The following is a 21239-nucleotide window of genomic DNA, read 5'->3' as shown; positions in this document are numbered from 1 at the left end:
GTTTCTGCTATTGTCTGATATGGAGCTGTTAGCATGTCATGTCACCAAGTCTTCAGTCAGAGGCCTCTTGTTGTCAGACTGACTGCTACTGCAGATATTGCCCACTGAATCACCATCAACAACTCTTTGAAGCTACTTGGATGATATGCGTCATGACAACATTTAATAACTCTTGGGGACATAAATAAAAAAGTATTTTCCGTTTCAATTTAAATTCAATACTTGTGAAACGCAATGAAGCAGTGACATGTACAATTTTATAATGTTACTTAACAATAGGCTAATCATTATTTATTTATTTTTCAATCAGCTAATAATACTTTACAGATTACTAGCTGATTATTATTTGTCGGTATTAAACATAATTTAGTTTGGAAATGGACAGCTTTACGCCCTGTCCCCCCTTCAGCCTGAGAACTTGGTTTATCCCATGCAGCTTCCTCGACTCTTGCCCGCGCCCAGTCTGTCTCATCGGTGTGACCGGAGTTCCTCTTCCGCTGACAGCCTGCTGTCACACAGCTACCATGTTATCCCATTCCCGGTGTCTCACCAGGAATTTCGGCCGCTCCCTCTCTGCCATCCGCCAGGTAGGTACAAAATTTACCAACTTTGGTCGCTGCTTAGCTCTACTTGCTTGTGGCTGCGGAAAAACCGCAGCTTCTGTACGCTCAGCTCTATCCATGCTAGCATTAGCATTAGCTGCCCCCGCTTTAGGCCACGGCTAGGCCGGAACATTGCGAGCCAAGGACAGGGTGACACTTGTCAGCACAAACCAATACTGCAAACCTCATTAATATGTGGATATCAACACTGGAGATGTTTGACTTGGATATTTAATGTTCATATGAGGTAGTTTTATTATATTCTCGCATCTTTGTGGAACATGCTAGCTATCCAAAGCTAAAAAGTACTCTATTGTTGGCTAATGCACTTAGCTGTCATTAGGCTGAGGTCATATTGTGAATGAACGCAAATTTTTTGAGTATTTGGGCAATTTTCCAACTAATGTGTAAGTGTGACCGGCGACATTGTAAACTCGTTGGTTTCAGTCCAGGCTTATTGCCGGTGTGTTTATAGTTTCACACTTTGGATTTCGTGCAGTTGTTCGAACTTAAACATTCTTTTGCACTTATTGATAAGGTCTCCATATTAAACTTACATTTAATATGAAACTACTTAGAAAAACCTATTACATAGTAATAATATCGATTGTGTCAAAGGTCAAAGTTAACCTGCAAAAGTGACTCCCCAGTCTTCTGAGGAAGATTTCTGAATGCAATCAGTTTTGCACATTTGTATATGTTTTTAAAGCTGTGGCATGCAGACATGGTATTGATCACATGTATAAGTTTCAGGTATTTTGACTAGATTGTATCTTTTTTGCAGGGAAACAATGTGTTAGCTCGTCGGGCCACTGCAGGTATGCTTTGTTATTGCTTGTACCATAGGCTGACCACATACATGCAAGATGTTGTTTACATGGCTTTTCTATTTATTTTCAGTTCTATCAGCTTGCCATCCTATATCTGTAAACAACAATGTGTAAGTACATACTCTCTCTATAATAGGGATGTACTGTCAAAGTCATGAACATGTTTGATATGGCAGATATGCCTTGGAGGGGGCCATATTTCATTGAGTAATATTTGGCTGCGAACCATGCTGTCCTAAATCTATTTTTATGTCAGACTGACAAATAATCATTCAGTAGTGACTCTCAATTTATAAACTAATTTAAAGATTAATGATATTCTATTTAAATGAGAACGGTAGAGTTGTGCCTACACTCATTCTTATTTTTCTTTCTCATCAGACCATATAATCCCCGTTCCAGTGTCTTCCAAATCCAGTACTTCAGGACTTCTGCAGCTTACAGTATGCAATCTGTTTGTCCACCAGTTTTAAACTTATCTGAACATAAAATGCAATGGTTGATGTCTGAAGATAATCCTTTTCCTTTTGACTTTACTCCTTAGGAGATGAAGTTATCACAGTCAAGACTCCTGCATTTGCAGAATCTGTCACAGAGGGGGATGTAAGGTGGGAGAAAGGTAACACCTCTGAGAAGACTATTTTACTCGCTTTTCAGAGGTTATCAGACGCTAATGCAAAGTTATGTGTTCCACAGCTGTTGGAGACTCTGTCTCTGAGGATGAGGTGGTGTGCGAAATCGAAACAGATAAGGTAAGTTTCAAGTAAATTAGTTTACTTTTGATTCTTTGCGATTTCTGTTCAGGTCATGTTATAAATCTGCAAATTTGTGCTTAACTTTATAAGTTCGGTTTTGTAGGTGTAATGAACTGCTGAGCAAACTTGTTGACACTCAAGAATCATTGCATCAATTTGGTAGCGACCAAATCAGGGCTTCTATTAGCATTTTTGTCTCACAAAACCTCAAAAAGAATTGTATTTTACTTTTATAAAAACAAAATCTTGAGCATTTGTTTCATACCATTTAACATATTAAACACTTTAAGGACTCTAAAACACATGTAGAGTGATAAATAAAACAAGAGAAAATCATATAAAGCTGCACTTTTGTTATTTATAAATTGCAGGGAAAAAAAGTTTGAGTGTCAAATACAATTTGACTGATTTATTTAAAATATGATGGATACTGTAATATATCCCCCCCAAAAAATCATATCAATATGCATTTATTTATGGACTATTAGTGGATTTTTGTTCTTGGTTTTTGTTTTAATTTTTGAGTACATGCCATCCTTTCAGACATCAGTGCAGGTCCCCTCTCCTGCTGCTGGAGTGATACAGGAGCTTTTGGTCCCAGATGGGGGAAAGGTCGAAGGAGGAACACCACTTTTCAAGCTTAAAAAAGGAGGTATGGAAATCCAGGCTTATCAAGAGTCTCTGATCCTACAAAAGAATTATAAATCGAATTTCACTTTTAGAATATAAAAACATCTGTTTTTATACGTGTTCTTGGATTACATTTTAAATTTCAGCTCTGAAGAAAATAATTAAGTATTTTTTTGGGAAATATCAGTTATATTATCCAGCACTAGCCTCTTTGTCATCCAAGATTGTGGTTAATAAACAGGATGGAATAAAACCTGGGTCACCATTAGATATTCATAGTATGTTGGTCTATAAAAATACCACGCTGTCATATTACCTCAGAAATTTAAATTGGCTATATGTAACATGATCTAATAGCTTTCTTTGTTTTGCAATTGGAAATATTTTCAGAACACCTCATGTGTTTCTTGTAAGAGATAAAAAGTTTAGTAGTAGAGGTGTGCCGATCGATCGGCCACCGATCATAATCGGCCGATTTCCGTGAAAAAGTGTATGATCGGTGATCGCCGATCACGGTCTCTTGTTGCCGATCACACAAACCGATCACCTGCATCTAATTTCGCAGCCTTTCTGTGCAGCTGGTCTCCTTTTTCCTTCACACTGCGCAAACGCGCAGCAACAAATTCTAAGCGATGTGGAACGATATCGCACTGAATGAATGGGGAAGTTTCAGCGGAAAATTACCTTGGGGTCGCGGGTGAAGCACGTCAAAATGCATCAACACGACGAGTCTAATATGGCATAAAAACAATGCCATACTTGACGGAGTTTGGCTACATCGAGGCTCACTGCAGTAAAAAAAAAAAGACACATGGAGCGATCAGATAGCAGGTAAAGCAGCGCACAGCTACAAACACTCACCCGGATTAGCATGACGGCCAAAAAGCTAAACAAATAACCCGCAAAATTATTTAAGTCTTCGAGCTGCGATGTAAGACTCTGGTTCTGCTCTCACTGTTGAACCGTTGCTACGCGCTACAGGTAGTAATATTTCACAGACGGAGCTTCGCTTCTGCTCCACCTGGTAGTGACTCTCACACCAAACCTCTGTTTAAAGTTGTAGCATCTAACCTAAAAAAATAAATTTTACATGCGTATTAAAACTTTCGCTGTCCTAACATGAGACAGATAATCTCTAAAAAAATAATCGACCTCCTCCCTGATCTGCATAATTACTCCGCTCAGTCAGAAACAGCCAATCAGAGCTAGCAGTAATCAGCTAGCCGCCATGCTATCAGGAAGTTTTCATGCAGTAACTCAGGATTGTTTATTGTAATGGATCCTGTATTTGCCTTTGAATGTTAAGTTTTATACTTGAATTTTTTGGCAAAGTTGACAGTTTTTTTGTTTTGTTTTGTTTTTTTTTGACTTTTTGCAATATTTAGCCTCTTCAGAGCCTTCATATGTTTAAAGTATTACCAATAGCAGTACAATTTGCACAATGCTTGTTTTGTTTTTTTCTTGGAAAAAGTTATTAAAAACAAGTTTTTGTCTAAATTAAGGTGAATTAATGGTTCTTTTTTCCACATAATGTAACCAGTAGTGCTTATGATTAAAAAAATAATAATTATGTGATCGGTATCGGTGATCGGCCCTCATGGGTGATCAGAATCGGCAGGAAAAAACCTGATCGGCACATCTCTATTTTGTAGTCTTTGTTCTGCCTGGTGAATAACAGTAATCAGCAACAAGTGAGGGAGGCGCCAGCTTTAAATCCAGGGTCTTCAGTGAAACCTGGAACCGGCCCATATCATAATTGTTACGAATTGTACAAAGAATGTTAAACTTAACTGAAAACCAATTAAATTGACATAGTGGTATACACCTTAAGGTATTACTCAAGTTAACGTAACTTGGGTGCTAAATTACATTTGTTGTAGGGCATAAATGTAAACATTGATCTTAAAAAACGGCTTAAATTTAATGCACTTTTTTTTTTCTTTTTTTCCTATATATGTTTTTTGTTTGAAACATGCAGGAAACGTCTTATAGCATCTGCCTTCACTTTTTCTTTGTGCCCCTTTAGCTGGGGCTGCTCAGGCTACAGAATCTCCAAAAGCTGCTGCGGACCCTCCACCACCTTCTGCTGCTCCAACTCCCCCACCTCCTCCCTCCACCGTGGGGCCCATTCCCACCACCATGCCCCCCGTGCCACCTGTGCCAGCACATGCTATGGACACCAAACCAGGTTAGTTGTCATGGGACAGACGGTCCGTGTCATGTGAGAACTCATTTGCCCAACATCTGCGTTTGTATCCTCCAGCTTATACAACTAATTGCTTTGCATCGTTTTGGTCAGCGTCTTTTTTTTTTTGCTATCTACGTCTGGAGGTGCTGACTGCTTCATTGTTTTTCTTGTCTTGAAGTTTCAGCCATCAAACCCACTGCTGCTCCAGCTGCGCCAGCAGCCCACGCAGAGGGAGGAGCTAAAGCAGCAAGGACAGAGAGCAGAGTAAAGAGCACCTTGATATTTTATTTTATATGAAATCTTTTAGGTTAATGATGTTTTCTATAAAAAAAATGTTTTCTGTGGTGTTTCTTTCTTTTTGTAGGTTAAGATGAACCGCATGAGACTAAGAATTGCCCAGAGGCTGAAGGAAGCTCAAAACACCTGTGCTATGTTGACTACGTTTAATGAGGTCGATATGAGGTAGGAAATTCTCAATTAGTTGACCTACATTATTAAACCCTCAAAGCTATTTTGGATTATATGTGAAATGCGCTCTGCTGCCTTCCGAGTACTGATTGGAAAAAGTCAAATTTTAAATCTTTAAATATTCACACATCCTGGTTTCTGTGCAAATCTACTTTTTGGTCATTTGTATTTATTCAGACTTCCTGTCTAAGTGCCGTTTGCATGCACCCCTGTTAAAAGGCACAACAACACTTCCACAAATGGTTATAGATTGGAATCTGCCCAATAAAAAAAGCTTTTTGAAACCCAATATCCTCTTAAACACTGGAATGTAAATATTTGGTCATAATTTCATCTAAAACGAAGATAAGAATTGTTAAAACAGGTTTTATTAATTTACAAGGAAGCGTTAGTGTCTGCACTTGCCCCCCATGCTGAAGAGGACACTTTGAGGATTTCTTTCTCTCCGCAAATGTGTGGTGTCGGCTTTCGGCTATTCAGGGTTTTCTGTGTATCCTAATTGGATTGACATTGACGGTCTGGAGGAAGACTTCCCAGTCCTGGGCTCATCTGGAGCCGAAGGAACTGGCCAGAACAGGAGGCGGGAGCATCTGCAGAGGCCCACAGAGACCTGCGCTCTGAGTGGAAGAGCTGCCTGCACTGATATGGGCTTTTATGACAGCCCAATAAGATTTACAGGCTCTAGAAAGTGAAGATTTTTATCGCTTCTTCTCTCCTTTCTCGGAGAGTCTGTGTCTTGGGAGGGGCTAATTATGTTAGCGGAGAAACCCTAGAGCTACAACAGGGTTAGAGACAGGAAAACAAACAATTAAAAAGAGAGATACAAGAGAAAAATGAGCAATACAGAAACAATTAGTAGAACAACTTCAATCGCTGTATACCTCACTCTCTTCAGCACCATTATCAAAAAATAGAACCTTTGTCTAGATTTAATACTTAAATGTATTGCCAAATTATTTTAAGAGCTTTAAACATCCATTGTTATTTAGGGAAAAAGTTAACATCAACATTTAATTTGAATAAGTGAACTTCATTTAGATTTATTAGAAAGAAGGTCATATACAATTAAAACTAGAAGTTTCTACAAACTGAATAAAGACATACAGCTTTTTCCTCATCATCTGAACTGTAATCAGACCGAAGTTACTTGTTTTAGGTTAGTTAGAATTGAGAATATGTCAGATTTGTCATCAAAATCAGAAGTGATGAATGGTTTGTACTTGCATAGCTCTTCATCTAGTCTAGAGGACTCCAAACCGATTTCACTCCTAATGCCACACCTGGAACACACTGCTTTATTGCTTGACATGATGGGAAAGTCAAAGAAAATTAATCAGCAAAGGCATAAGCAAGAGAACTGTGGAGCTTCGCCAGTCTGATTCATCCTTGGGTACAATGTCCAGATTCTTGACTGTGCAGTTTTCATCTGTTCAGTTATATACAAGTATATACATGATGGGAAAGTCCAACCATCACACTGATGAAATTAATATGAAACTGTTTGGTTGTAATGACCATCATTATATCTGGTGGAAAAAGGGGGACTTACGTAAGCCCAGCTGTGATGCATAGGAGAGGCAGCATTATTTTGTGGGGCCGTTTTTGCTGTAGGAGATGCTGGCACACTTCATAAAATGGATGGCATTATGTGGAAATATTGAAGCAACATCTGAAAACATCAGCCAGGAAGTTATATCTTGGGCGGAAATGATTTGTCCAAACGGACAATAACCCAAAGCAAATAGCCAAACTGCTTACAAATGGCTTAAGGACATCACATTTGTTGAGGCCATCTCAAAGTCCTGATCTCAGTTCTATGGAGAAGTTGTGGGTAAATCTGAAAATGAATGTGGGAGCGAAGCAGTCTTCAAACGTGACTCGGTTCCTCCAGTTGTGTCAGGAGGAATGGGCAAGAACTGCAGCACACTGTCATGAGAGGCATGTGGAAAGAACTGAAAACATCATTACTGTGGTATTGAACAAATGGAAATAAGTTTGGTAATTCTAACTGAATTATTGACTCTGATCTAAAACAACAGAGTCCATGCTGTGTTCTATGCTTTTACTGCTGATATTTATTGATTATGGGGTAAAGGTAATGTATAAACAAAATCAAGCTATCTGAAATTTAGAATTTTACATATTACCAATTAAAAATCAAGACTTTTAATTCAGAAATGTCAGCCTGTTGAAAGTAAGTTCAGATCCTCTGCAGTTTATGCACCGATTCTTTCCTTCTGCATGCTTTCCTCATTGAGGCGTGGTAGAGAGGCAACTTAAGGAAGGTTTGTAGGTTTTAGCTCATCTAGTATTGCTCATCTTTCCCCAGACATAGGTCTCCACAAATAATCACAAACTGTGGAAATATCACATTGTTTTCCTTCCACTTAACTTTCCATTTTGAATACAGGCATAACTTGGCCAGAATGGAAAATTTCTGTTTACAAGAACTAATACAGTAGTCTAATTACACTTCTTGAATTTAATTATTTAAATAATTAAATTCAAAAATAATAGCTTTATTTATGCAATATTATGTTTTCAGATGCACTTTTATCTTCACATGTAAAATCTTTACGTGAACATTTATACTTTTCAAGATTTCATTCCCACTTTTATTCACATATTTGCAAAGACTCCGTTCCTTTTCAGGCTTCATCGTTGTCTTAATGCCGTGTTTCACTGTGACTTCTGCTTTATTTCCGCAGTAACATCAGCGAGATGAGGAAGGCTTACAAAGATGCTTTTCTGAAAAAACACAACATCAAGCTGGGCTTCATGTCTGCGTTTGTGAAGGCTGCCGCCTACGCTCTAGTTGACCAACCTGCTGTCAACGCAGGTACAAAATTAAACCTTTCAAGACTAGGAAACCTAAACGTTGTGGTGGATGTTTCACTCTGTCTTTGCACGTTTGGCTTCAAGGCGGGCCAAGTGTGTGTGTGGTGAAGAAAAAGATTTAAGTTTCATTGCCCGACCTCAAAACCAACTCCTAACTTATTTTCTTCCCCTAGACTACCCTGACCTATTTAGATAGACCACAGTGAAACTAGGGTGGGACGTGTTGCTGCCTTTTAAAGATCTATAATGGTCTGCGGCGTTGATTACCCACAACTTTTGACTTGCATGTGAGAGCGAGTGGTTTACAAGAAAATAGCTTTGCCTTGATGGAACTGAAGCGAGAACTTGTAATTTATCCTGGACAAGAGATTTCTGTAACATTCATGTTATTTGTGTTCCCAGTGATTGATGACACAACCAAAGAGATCGTATACAGGGACTATGTTGACATCAGTGTTGCAGTAGCAACACCAAAGGTAAGAGAAGTGGAGCTTATTGTATTAAAATGCCTGCTTCAGAAGTAAAAGGTGTACTATATTTCTTTTTCTGTCAGGGATTGGTGGTTCCTGTAATACGAAATGTGGAGGAAATGAACTTCGCTGATATTGAGAAAGCAATCAATTTGTTGGGAGAAAAGGTACGATTTCGTATCACTTTATTAAGCAGTTTTCTGACTCACTTTTGATGTTTTATTTAATTTATTCGGTTTTTTTTTTTAAATCCTACATTCACAGGCGCGTAAAAACGAACTAGCTGTAGAAGACATGGATGGAGGCACCTTCACCATCAGCAACGGTGGCGTGTTTGGGTCCTTGTTCGGCACACCTATAATCAACCCACCTCAGTCTGCTATTCTGGGCATGCATGGCATCTTTGATAGGCCTGTTGCAGTAGGTGGAAAGGTTGGTATTTAAATTCCTGTTAAAGATGCACCGCAAAGTTGGCTGATTTCACACTTGATCGATGGCTAGAAATGTGCCACACCACACGCAGGTCATGCAAACAGACCTTCAACTTGGCGTGGAAGTCATTGCTGAGACAAAGAGTTAGCTGGCCATTTTCAGTAAAACTAAGGTTTAAATTGTATTGTGTGCAGAGGCTTCTTAGGTTTTCCTTAAGTAACTAATTTTAAAAACTAAATCTGAGCTTCAGCAAATGACAGAAGCTGACTATGTCACAGCAAAGTTTCTCTGTTTTATCTGATTCTGTTGATCGTGATTTACTGAGGCTGTATTTCTCAAATAGGAACAAGACTTTTTTTTTTTTTCCTCCAATAGTTCTTTTTATTCATGTTAGAATGATAAACAAGCTTCCTGTCACTAGGTGGCAGCAGTGCTCAAAGTAAACAGGCTGTCTTTTTGAAACAGAATAAGGAAACCAATGTTTACAATTTAAAAAAATCATTAAGCCCAGTGTCCCAGTTTCTCTAATAATCACAGACTGAGCAGACTTGAATAAATGTTACAACAATTTTCAAATTCAGTTTAACCCAATTTGCAAGACTTCAAATAGTAAAATAAGCAACAACTTAAAACTTAAGTTGCTGCAGCTGATTTTATGAAATTTGTTGTGACAATTAGATGCATAACAGAATAACTAAGGACCACTGGAATAGAGAAATGTTGAGGCTTTTGGTGATGTCAGCTGAGGTTTAGCTCACTCACCGGGACCGCTGTTTCCAGTAGGGCTGCACCATATTGTGCGATAACATGGGTGAAAGTTGTGATAACCATATAAGTCGGTGTCAAATTTATTTACATTGCATATTTAAAGGCATCAGTTGACCAAAGTATTTTACTATTACAACCGAAATTATAAGGTGATTATAGCTCACTCATGCACAATAATATAACAGTCCAGGCCAGGTTTTCTGACTTATGATAAATAAGTAAACGGTGTTAATTTTTTTCTGCTTGGTGTTCATGATGGGGCTAAACTCCAGATAAGCTACGTCTACTGGGAGAAATATAAAATTCCTTATTGTCATCTCAACACAGTTTAATGAAATAAACAGCAAATGTTCCAAACTATATTAACAGACAGCCTTAATTTATTGCAGTCCAGGCAATTGTTCATAATGCACATACTGCATGCTGCAGTATTGTGATAATGATAAATTTTTGATATATTTTTTAGTTATAAGTTTCAGTTAGTAATTCTAACCCTGCTCTTCATGCTTAAAGCCGATATTAGATTCTAAATACAAATCGTTAGTTGCTGAAGTTGCATTGTGAAGTGTGCAGTCACAGTTTCTTTGCTTTATAATAATGGTGAAGTCCTTATGAACTGCAGAGCTGTGTAACATGTAGCTCCTCCCTCCTCCCCTTTGAATTAATACTAATCCCCTACCCCCTTAAAATTAGTTATATTTCCACATTTATATCACACCTAAATGTTACTAAAGATTTGCACTTTTAAGTCAGGAATAAATAAAAATGAAGCCTTTTCATTTATATATTAGCATATAAAGACTTGGCACCCAAAATGTTTTCAGAGTCCCCTCAGTTCAGATGTAAATGCATCACCAAAGAAATAATCTTTCTATTTCTCATTTTCTCTACAATGATGGCGATAGACTGTAACATCTTCATGTAACTTAAAAATGAGTTTTACTGTAATTCTTGATTTTGAGTGGTTTGAGTTTGATCGCTTTAGCTGAAAGCTATGCAGTTAGATATGATTAAAATGGGATGAAATAAAACAAATTTAATTTCACCAAATCTTCAAAAACAAATTTAGTATTCATGGTTCCTGAGGTGAAATCTGATCCTTAGAATCAGACAGATTTCTGTCTAAAATCAGAAATCTGTCTGATTGTAAACGGAAATCTGTCTTTTCAGATTTTATTTTATTTTTTTTTTAAATCAGTAACCAGAAATCATCCACAAAGTCTTTGTTTGGTGCATCTAATTCCAGTGGCACCAATTTAAAACTAAAATTTCTCAGATTTTTATTGACAGAACTGAAAAAAGACTCCAAAATGTATGTATTCTTTTGCGTAGGTGGAGATCCGTCCCATGATGTATGTCGCTTTGACGTACGATCATCGTCTCATCGATGGAAGAGAGGCCGTCACTTTCCTGCGTAAGATCAAGTCTGTGGTGGAGGACCCCAGGGTGCTCCTCCTCGACATGTGAGCCTCTGTCAACTCTGGGCCCACTAAACCAACCCCACGCCAACAGCGGCTGTACACACGTAAAAAAAAACACTCAAAAAAAATTTACCATAACTGCAGTTAATGTATTGTTGTCTTGGTTAACTAGGGGAAAAAAAGGTTTGTTTTGAAAAGTTCAATTGTGAATGGACATTTGTAAGACCAGCTGGGCTGCACGGTTTGGCACTGGGCTCTGCGGTTTCTGGTGCTTGTCTCTTGATCAAAGAAACAAAAAATAAATATTCTATAACTTGTTCGCCAAATGTCATTTTCTACACAGAATTTAATAAAATCCAGTTGTTGTGAGATGACAGGCAAGTAAAGATGCAACTGCATAGAATTTTATTGTGGTTGAGAGATGAACAATGAGTACATATTGGGCTAGAAAACAAGGAACACTATGTTTTAAAAATCTCCAAAGTGAAGGAATCCTCAGAGGTTTTATGCCGTCTAGTCCATGAAATTCTCTTTTTGCTGTGTGACATAGACTATTTAAGAGAAAAGGAAAGTTTTAAACAATAAAAACTTCATTACCCCACTGCTGGTTTTCTGCTGGATGATTTTTGTGGATAATTGTTGAATGTTTAATCTGTGGACATGAACTACAAATAACAAAAGAAGAAAAAAAAAATAATAAAAATGAGGTATTATGCTTTAAAATGGTGTCAATTCCTCCAATATTGCTCAGACTTTAACTCGTTTGACGAGCTCTGACGGTTTGTAGGTTTTGCAAGTGTTTCCAGGTATGTCCCATTATGCTGATGATAGTTATTATAGAAAGGAAAATGTGCAGCTCAAAACATGAATATCATTTCATGTACCATGATTGTAGCTTAAACCTAATTCAAATCTGCAATTGCTCAGTTTAACAAATCACTTCCTAAAAAAATATTGATACTTAAGCTGATTCTATGTTGGAAAATAGTGATTGACAACTATATGGAAAAAAAGAAAACTGAACAAATTGATAAGTTTGTAAAACTGGAATCAAATGTTTTGACTGCTTTCTTTCCAGCAACTGAGAAAAATGTTTAAAACCACAAAAATAATCTTAATGTGGATATTAGCATTTAAATTCCAGTTCGATTTTTATCTAGTTCTCTTGAATCAAAAACAAAACACATAGATTGCTTTATCCTGTGATGGCTTCTTTCATTGTTACAATAAGTTATTTTCCTGTCAACAATGATTCAAATCCATCCACAATTTTGATTTAAAAGGGATTTTATTCACATGCATGGTGATTATGAAGATATGTAAAACCTAATTATCAAAATTGCATTAAAACACATCCGAGTTCCCATGGGATAAAAGTAAATCTGTGCATTTAAGGAACACAGTGCCTTGGAAAAGCATAATATTTTTCACATTTTCCCACATTACAACCAAAATGAGAAAAACGAACACGGTTAAGTGGTAAGCAGAGATGTGGTCGGTAGAAGAAACTTTTTTTTTCCCCCTCATGGTGGTGGCAGCATCATACTGTGGTGATGCTTTTCTTTCTCTTGGACTGAGAAACTGGTCAGTTAATGGGAAGACCGATGCAGCTAAACACAGGATCATTCTGGAAGAAAACCTGTTAGAGGGGTAAAACATTTCAGATTGGTGTGAATGTTCACCTTTCATTAGGACAACAGTAAACGGACCCGGAGCCGCAATGGAGTGGTTCAGATCAGGGGCGCCAAGTCCGGTCCTTGACAATTACTACAAGGCATATTTTAGGTAAATCCTTTCCTCAACACACCTGAATCAAATACATACTTTGCTACCAAGCCTGTGCAGAGCTAAATGAGATGATGAGGGAACTAAATCTTTTGATTTAGGTTTTTGTTGAAAATGTTAATGGCATAAAAGTTTTCCTGATAGTAGCTCTTGGAAGACTGGACCCAGGTCCTCCTGGTTTTGATCAAAGCCTATTTTCCATATGTTTATAGAATAAAGATGGTTCACTTCAGGGAGATAAACATCAGTGCACTTCATATTCAAAGATTAAAATCTTGTAATTGTTTTGGAAACTGCTACTTTGTGTCTCTCCCACATAAAATTCCAGTAAAACAATGTTTGTAATGTGACAAAAGTCAAAGGGTATGAATACTTTTGCAAGGCACTGGGTATCCCCAACCTTTGTTCAACCGTTTCTTTGGGAAGCTCCTGTAAAATTGCAGGATGTTTCAATCCAGCTGATCTGTTTTGTTCTTTTTTTTTTTGTTTTTTTTTTGTAAGTCCAGTATGGCACAAACAATGGGAGGTCTGCTAGCAGGACAGAGCTTTCCAGGAGACTCCACTGAAGAAGGGGTGGCATTTGATGTCGCTTACTCCTCCACCTCCAGAACCCAAACGATAACCTGCATCAAACTGAAGCAGCTATAGAGAGAAAAAAAAGAGTCAGTTAGACTCTCTTTTTTTTTGTAGAACCTTACAAAACTGTTCATGTAGTTTAAACTTAAGCTCTGAGCTGGAAGGTTGAAGATAACATTAGAGGTGGTGCAGCATTTTGAACTGGGACAGACAACACCAAACATGCAGAGTTAAAAATGGTTAACATAAGCATATTTATGTTGGAATGGTCTAGTCAAATCCAGATCTGAATCTATGGCAAGACTTTAAAATTTGTGAAAAATGTGATCAAACGTTTACGTCCCTAAATGTTCAAAGCTGAAATCTACTTAGATTAATGTTTGTGGTGGGTGTGAATACTTTTGTAAGGCACTGTGACCTCTAACCTCAGTGAGCAGGGATGCAGCCGCAGCACTTAGGTGGTCGGGGATGAGCAGCTGGGTGTGGGAATGGATTCCTGCTGGATGGAGCTGCCAAAGGGGCTGGAGGAGCAGGAAAGATCTTTAGCTTCATCACAACATGTGGAACTGCTACGGAAACCAGTTTCACTACTTATATTGCGTTCATCTCACCATTCCTGTTAGAAGTTCAAAGAGCAATGCCCCGAGACTCCACCAGTCACAAGCCTCTGTAATCCTCGACACTCCTCCGATTTCTAGGAAAGCACATTGAGCTGGGTTTAGTTATGCCCATGTTTAACATTCCTTCAGAAATCTCCGGTACCACCAGCTTGTTGCCACTAGATGGCAGGTAAGACTAAGGAGCCTGGAGCTTGAGGTGATGTGTGTGTTTACCTGGAGCACAGTACATCTGCTCCATGGCTTTGGAGCTAATCTCTGACTGAACCTCACTCCACTGGCTGAAAAACGTCAAACACACCTTTCCTGTGAAAACACGTCACTTAGTTAAACTTCACATTTCATTTTGTGCAGACTTGAAGCGGACATTCAAGTTTACGCACCCCTGTTATAGCGCCACATTATTGGGATGTAAACAGTGAGACTCAGGTGATTACTTCTCAGAAATGTTTGCCTTGTTTAATGTGTCCTATAATTGTAGGAATTTAATTGAAAAACCAAGAACTGGAGATTAAAGTTTTCCAATCTCCCAGCCAGAGATCAAACCCGTTTTTGATTTAATATCTGTGGCAAGATATTCAAGACTGGTGTGAGTTTAAAGTGTTTTTGTAAACAAGAGTGGGCAAATATTCCTGCTGGATGGAGCTGCCAACACGGGCTTCACCAAAAATATTAGTTCAAGTATGCACACAGTTTGCTGTTCAATTGTGTTGCACATTTCAAAGGTCACATTAAAGTTAGGGAAAAGTTCTGAAATAATTTATCTGGGTCTCATTTTTTACATCACTTAAACCTGGTCATTTGACAGGGGTGTGAAGACTTGTTGGTCTTACCGTTGCTGGTGAGCAAAATGTTCCTCGGGTTGAGATCCCGACACAAGACGCCTTGCTCATGCAGACTCTCCAGGGCCAACAGAATCTGCGCCCCCCACACACGCACCTCCCCTTCTGGAAGCCCCCAGTAGCTCTGCAAGGCCTTCTCTGCAGGCGTGGAGGTCGTGGCAGGAAAGCGTGGCAGGTGACACCAGCCGTCCACCTCGATGATCTGGTCTTCTTCGTGTTCCTCCGTGTTCTTTCTGTTGCTGTGGGATGTGGCTCCCAGTGGGTCCGGAGAGAACCAGCTTACATATGATTCTGCTTTTAGGTTCTTCGCTCCAGGACTCAGTACCTCACACGCCACTTCTATACCCTGTTTTTCACCTGTGGGACAATTTTCTCTTTTTTGACATACTCCTGATGACTTCACCTGTGCATTAACGCTTCCGTGGAAAAGAGAAGCAGGAAAATCACGAGAACTTTCCGAGATGATGGTTGTGTCCGCATGGTCAGAAAATACTGCTCTGTCCGTACTCCTGATGACTATCATTCCATTTCTTTCTCCTACAATGGGACTGCTTTCTTGCTTTGACTCTGCATTTATCTCTTCAGAACTTCCAGCAACAAAAGATCCGTGATGAGAGCCATTAGTTTCCCATGATGCCCTGCCACGGATTTGGGTTTGGCAATAGAGAGGGAGATGCAGAATGGCAGGAGAGGAACTCAACGCGTCTTTTTGACTTTTAGGAGGTTCTGTTCTTTTAAACGAGATCTGATTTGTCTGAGGTCTTGCTCTTTGCAAATTATTGCCAGTCACTGCATAGAGGTTGGTTTTGTTATAGCTGTGTGTTGGGTCTGCAGCTTTCCAGGCTGCCTCAAAGTCCCTACTGCACTCTACGAGTCCCATCCCGGCATTCTTTTTATGGAGATCTGACATGACATCGAGAGCTTGGCTGACACGGGCACAAGAGAGAGGAAGAGCTGGCGTTTCCTGAGCTTCGTTGGAATGCAAACACAAACTAGGGGCTGGTGGATGGATGTGGGTGTTGACCTGTGTCCTTTTGAGGCCGGAGAGCAGCGTCTGCTGATCCAGCTTGGTGTAAAACGACGCGGCCGATCGGGTGTTCTGGAGACAACCGGTCTCCTCTATGTAAGAGTGAGTCCCGCAGCTTTCCAGCCGCTGCTGAGTCTCGTCCCATGAGTTTGGGAAGTCTGTATCCGGACTCTCGTCGGTCAGTTTGCGAGGAATCGCTGCTGCTGTGCTCCTGCCGTTGTGCTGGTAGTCTCTGCTGATTTCAGGTGAGGTGTGGCTTGTCTTCAGCTTGACGTTGTGCTGCCCAGAGGTGAAGCACGGGTCCAGGTGTTCCCTGGCTTTCTCACTTCTAAGTTTGTGCAACTTAGAGAAAAGCCTCCCACCTAGGAAAAGACAGAAAGTTTTCCTCTATGTTTTTGATGTTTCTTGTAAGAAATACAGGGCCAGACGTAGCCACTTTACCCTTGACATGCTCCAGATGCAGGTACACAGCATCCTCACTGACATAATACCGTAGCAGCTTCACCATGTAGGGCACACCTTGAGGAATAATGGTTGTTTGGTCTCTGCTCTCCCAGCTCGATTTGACTAGGCTCTGTGAAAGCACACACATGTAATGATTTATTTAGACAATTACTCTGAGATACGTTCTGGCTCATCCCTTTGGAAGTGTCTGACACCAGCGTCTTGTCAAGATATTAAAATCACTTGAGCTTTTTCACATTGTGTTACATTACAACCTTTTATCAACAAAAAGTTTAAAAGTCAACTTTTGCCACAGATTGGACTTTGTTTCTGACTTTACCTCTGAAGTCTTCACAGAACAGCTGTAGTTCTACTGAGTTTAAATTACACACAGGTGGAGTCTTTTTAATATTTAAGTGACTTCTGAAGGCAATCGGTTACAGTAAAGAGGAAGGAGCGCAAAAAGGTTCAATACAAATGTTAGGTCATGCTTTCCAGATCAATAATTGTAAAAACAAAACAAAAACAAAAAAACATTGAAAGGATGTGTTATTTTCCTTCCACCTCACAATTATGCACAGCTTTGTGTTGGTCTGTCACATGAAACATTAGTGAAATACTCTGAAGGTTTTGGTTATATGAAAAGACGGAACATGACAAAGGTATTAATACTTTTGTAGGGCACTGTAACTATTACTTTAGCTGAAATTTAAGATGCACTTGCACCGTCTAAAATCATGAGAGCTCTCTAGCAGATTGATGCTGAGCAATGATAATGGAGAAAGGATGGAGACAGTTTCATTGACTGCTTTGATTACAGGAACAGGCCTGCTGCCAGGTGAAAACCTCTCATCATGTCCAATAATCAGCGGAAAGATGCTAGCAAATGAATATGTAGGTTTTATGTGGCGTATTGAAGTGGATGTGATCATTTATTGGCTTTTAATTCAGTAGAGCATCCTTACCTTTACAACAAACATCTCTTTGTTGACCATGCTTTGCACAATCAGGACCTTTGGAATGAAAAATGCAACATTCTCAAGCTTACACAGAAAAGCAGGTAGATTATTACAATATATATATATTTTTTGCATCACGGTTAAGTGCAGTGGATAATTTAAAACTTCATTATGTCGAGCTACAGCTCTCCTTCAGAGTTTTTGGCCCTGTGGAAAGGACATGACATTTCATTTCCGTATTAAATAACTGTTCCAACATTATTGGTGCTTCACTTTGAATACCAATGCCGTGACCGTTCTTACTCTGTCACTCTTAAAATGAGAAAAACAAGAGAACTTTCAATTCAAATTGGGCAGATATTTTTTGTTTTTTAAATCCTCAAACCTTTACCCTTTAACAATAAAGGTTTGCTTTTTATATGGTGAGATGAGAGCAGATTTGGGCTTTTCAGTTACAACCACTTTAGATGGGTCTGATGTGAAACAAAGGACGATCTTTCATCGTCACTGTTAAGTATGCTGGAGTATCTTTGATGCTGTGGGCCTATTACTATTTCAAAGGCTCTGGTTACCTTGTTGCACAAAATGGCTTCAAGGACTCTCTAAAGTACCAAACAGTTCTAAACAAAAGAAATCTGGTGGCCTTTACCAGAACATTCAAAAGGAAGTATTTTAGCAGATTGGTATCCAAAACACAGTTAAATCAAAAGACAAGGTTGACTAGATGCAGAAATAAGCTTCTTCTGTCCGCTTGGCAAAGGAAGATTGCTAATTGACAGGAGTGCCAGTCATGGGGAGCCAATAATTTCATAAACAAATAATTATTTAATGTGAGACTTGTTTTCCCCAAAAATGTACTCAAATATGTTTTTTATTTTGCACATCTCCACCTGGGGTGTCAATCAAAGATTTAAAGCTACACCACAGTACTTAAGTAAACTATTTTGTTGTACTGGTTTACAGTGAGAGAATGACACCTACCTTATCACTGATTCCCACCACTTTACACATTTCCAGATCCTCTACGGGAGAACTCAGGTGTCGGATCGGGCGGAATCTTAGACTGCTGTAGCCCTGGGAATCAAACCCACAGATAAGACAGCAATGCCTTGATTGGACAATGGAAATGCTTGTTTAAATGCAAAAATCATGTGACTGAAGTAGCTTTGCGCTTTGAATTACCCTGTAAGTGAATGAGGCTATACAAATAATGTTGCCTTTCCTAATTTTAATTTATTCTATGTATATTCTGTTAAGATATTGCACACATCAAAATATGTCTACAGCTTTCTGTAGACATATTTCTGTAGACAAAAGTATAATGTTTTCAAACATTATACTTTAAAGAAATATGAGACGCAGAGGTACTGCGGTGCTTTGCGGTACCTCTGAGTGTCTGCAGCTTATCATCAAGTTCTTTGTTGATAAGCTACTCAAGATGGTTAACTTACCCCTAAATGAGTGCCTCCTTTTCCTAGGTTATCCTGTAAATGGGTTATAAAGATTTCTTCGGCTCGCTTCAGATACTGGGTTGTCTTCCTCTTCACAGCCTCCCTCCTATCTTTGTTTGGGTCCACTATTGAAGAAACACAATGTTGTGTTACCAAATAAAAAAAATACAATCTTACTATCTTACTATGTGGGGGGAAAAAGCTTAACCATCAAATAAATCTGTGCTTAGTATTTGCCTTCTGACTTCCTGCTCTTTTTTTATGTCATTGTCACATGCCGGCCTTGTGAAAACCCGGTTATTCCTATCCCCGGCTGAATGATTCATGCCGTCTACTCACACTGAACTCCATTCAGCAGCAAGTCCACTCCGTTCTTGTAGTAACTGAAGGCCGCCTCGTAGTCTTCGTTGACCTCGCTGTCCAAAGCCATTCGGATCTGCTTGGCAGCTTCCACCAGGTAATCTCTCTTCGCCATCTCTGAGATTCTTCTGGGTCTCTCAAGGTCCAGATGGGCCTGTTCACAGCGCAGATAGTTGGACATTGGTGCGGACACATTAAGACATGAACAACCTGTTTAATTAAAACCCAAACTGAAAATGACGACAGTGTAGCGGCTGTAAGTGAAATATAACAGGGGAGTTCTGCTTTTACAGAGTATTCAGTCACCATAAACTGGCCGTCACCTTTGCTCCTGCGTCTTCTTATCAGCAGTAGGAAACATCTCTCTCTGTTGTCACCGTGTTCTGTGCATTTCGGCCCCAAGGGACATCAGGGCTCGGGTCTGTGTTGCAAGGCATGATCATCTGAGCCAGTGGAAACAAACGGTTAACATCTCAAGCAGAACAGGAAGTGAAAATAGGCACGTGTCTTCTATTTTGGACGAAGAGAAAGAAAAAAGAAGAGCATATGTTAAAGGCAGAGAGAAATGACACATAACAGATGGATTAGGGTAAGATCTGCATGGTGAAATTATTGATGCACATGTCTTACACATCAATCTGACAGCATGCAGCAAATACAGGTCTATGAGAGCTACATCATAGCCATGCAAATTTCTAGTCAGTAACAGAGAGATATATGGACACCCTTCTGTCAAATTTTAATCGGATGATTGATTGATGGCCTTAATTAATTGATATCAAACCCCCCTCCCCCCATGGGAACTATGTGACCTCTTGACCCCCCCCCCCCCCCATGGGAACTATGTGACCTTGTGACCCCCCCCCCCAAAAAAAAATAAAAAAATAAATAAATAAATAAATAAATATAAAAATAAATAAATAAAAGTGAATATTGAATTAATAAATATATTCTAAGCAATGTTGAATTAGATTAGGAATTTTGTAACTACCTCTGGTTTTAAACAGATTGTCTTCTTGATACAAAGTGCTGGAATTAAGTGCCTTTAACTCTTGTTCCAAAAGAGAGACACAGGCTGACAGAGAGGAAGGGGCCAGGGAGAAAGTCTTACTGCTGCGTGTGCCTGCGTGTGTATCTGTCCTAAAGGAGGAGGGGGGACCGAGGAGAGTCTTATTGCTGCGTGTGTGCGCATGCATGTCTGTCCTCAAGCATGAGAAATCCTTAGAATACATCAAACATTCCTCCAAACAATACCTCAGGATGATGTCAAAAGCTTACGGTGCATTATTTTGGACAATATAATAAATGCTGCATCAAACTCTTAACAGCGCGTGAGAGAACACTTAGAGCAGGGCAGACAGGGTTGACCTCTGACCCGCAGCCTATGATGTCTGCCACGGAATAGAGTAATCCAAAGAATACATCAAACATTCCTCCAAACAATTCCTCAGGATGATGTCAAAAGCTAAACTATTAACAGCGCATGAGAGAAAACTTAGAGCATGGCAGACATGGCTGACCTCTGACCCACAGCCTACGATGTCCACCATAGAATAGAGTAATCCATAGAATACATCAAACATTCCTCCAAACAATACCTCAGGATGATGTCAAAAGCTTACGGTGCATTATTTGGTGTTGGACAATATAATAAATGCTGCATCAAACTCTTAACAGCGCGTGAGAGAAAACTTAGAGCAGGGCAGACAGGGTTGACCTCTGACCCCCGCAGCCTATGATGTACGGCACAGAATACGTCACACGATCCTTCAGAAG

General features: G+C 39.4%; 2 protein-coding genes across 2 annotated transcripts; one reads left to right on the top strand and one right to left on the bottom strand.

Moving 5' to 3' along the window:
- Positions 1-445: 445 nt before the first annotated feature.
- On the top strand, positions 446-12003 carry dlst (dihydrolipoamide S-succinyltransferase). The gene is made up of 15 exons (XM_014967758.2): positions 446-587; positions 1387-1420; positions 1503-1542; positions 1814-1875; positions 1977-2051; positions 2129-2184; positions 2731-2839; positions 4844-5005; positions 5184-5269; positions 5370-5467; positions 8182-8312; positions 8714-8787; positions 8865-8948; positions 9046-9213; positions 11314-12003. The coding sequence occupies exons 1-15, from the start codon at positions 525-527 to the stop codon at positions 11446-11448; spliced, it is 1377 nt and encodes a 458-aa protein (XP_014823244.2). The 5' UTR covers positions 446-524; the 3' UTR covers positions 11449-12003.
- Positions 12004-12671: 668 nt separating this feature from the next.
- On the bottom strand, positions 12672-19973 carry rps6kl1 (ribosomal protein S6 kinase-like 1). Its single transcript, XM_014967750.2, has 11 exons — positions 19787-19973; positions 19443-19617; positions 19104-19228; positions 18634-18726; positions 17659-17706; positions 16691-16823; positions 15214-16611; positions 14597-14686; positions 14375-14457; positions 14189-14284; positions 12672-13829 (listed from the first exon to the last, which is right to left on the bottom strand). The coding sequence occupies exons 2-11, from the start codon at positions 19576-19578 to the stop codon at positions 13719-13721; spliced, it is 2313 nt and encodes a 770-aa protein (XP_014823236.2). The 5' UTR covers positions 19579-19617; positions 19787-19973; the 3' UTR covers positions 12672-13718.
- Positions 19974-21239: the final 1266 nt, after the last annotated feature.

This window comes from Poecilia mexicana, unplaced genomic scaffold (genome assembly GCF_051168715.1).
Source record: "Poecilia mexicana isolate PSO_F unplaced genomic scaffold, ASM5116871v1 scaffold_22, whole genome shotgun sequence".
Classification (NCBI taxonomy): domain Eukaryota; kingdom Metazoa; phylum Chordata; class Actinopteri; order Cyprinodontiformes; family Poeciliidae; genus Poecilia; species Poecilia mexicana.
The sequence above is the reverse complement of the archived record's forward strand: the minus strand, read 5'-3'. Positions and strand labels throughout refer to the sequence as shown.

Excerpts from the sequence above, each read along its gene's own strand:
- dlst (XM_014967758.2), top strand. The coding sequence starts at position 525 with ATGTTATCCCATTCCCGGTGTCTCACCAGGAATTTCGGCCGCTCCCTC. Across the intron at positions 2,052-2,128 it reads GGATGTAAGGTGGGAGAAAG|CTGTTGGAGACTCTGTCTCT; the intron begins GTAACACCTCTG and ends TGTGTTCCACAG. Across the intron at positions 8,313-8,713 it reads CCAACCTGCTGTCAACGCAG|TGATTGATGACACAACCAAA; the intron begins GTACAAAATTAA and ends TTGTGTTCCCAG.
- rps6kl1 (XM_014967750.2), bottom strand. The coding sequence starts at position 19,578 with ATGGCGAAGAGAGATTACCTGGTGGAAGCTGCCAAGCAGATCCGAATG. Across the intron at positions 16,824-17,658 it reads AAGAGATGTTTGTTGTAAAG|AGCCTAGTCAAATCGAGCTG; the intron begins GTAAGGATGCTC and ends GTGCTTTCACAG. Across the intron at positions 16,612-16,690 it reads GCATCTGGAGCATGTCAAGG|GTGGGAGGCTTTTCTCTAAG; the intron begins GTAAAGTGGCTA and ends GTCTTTTCCTAG.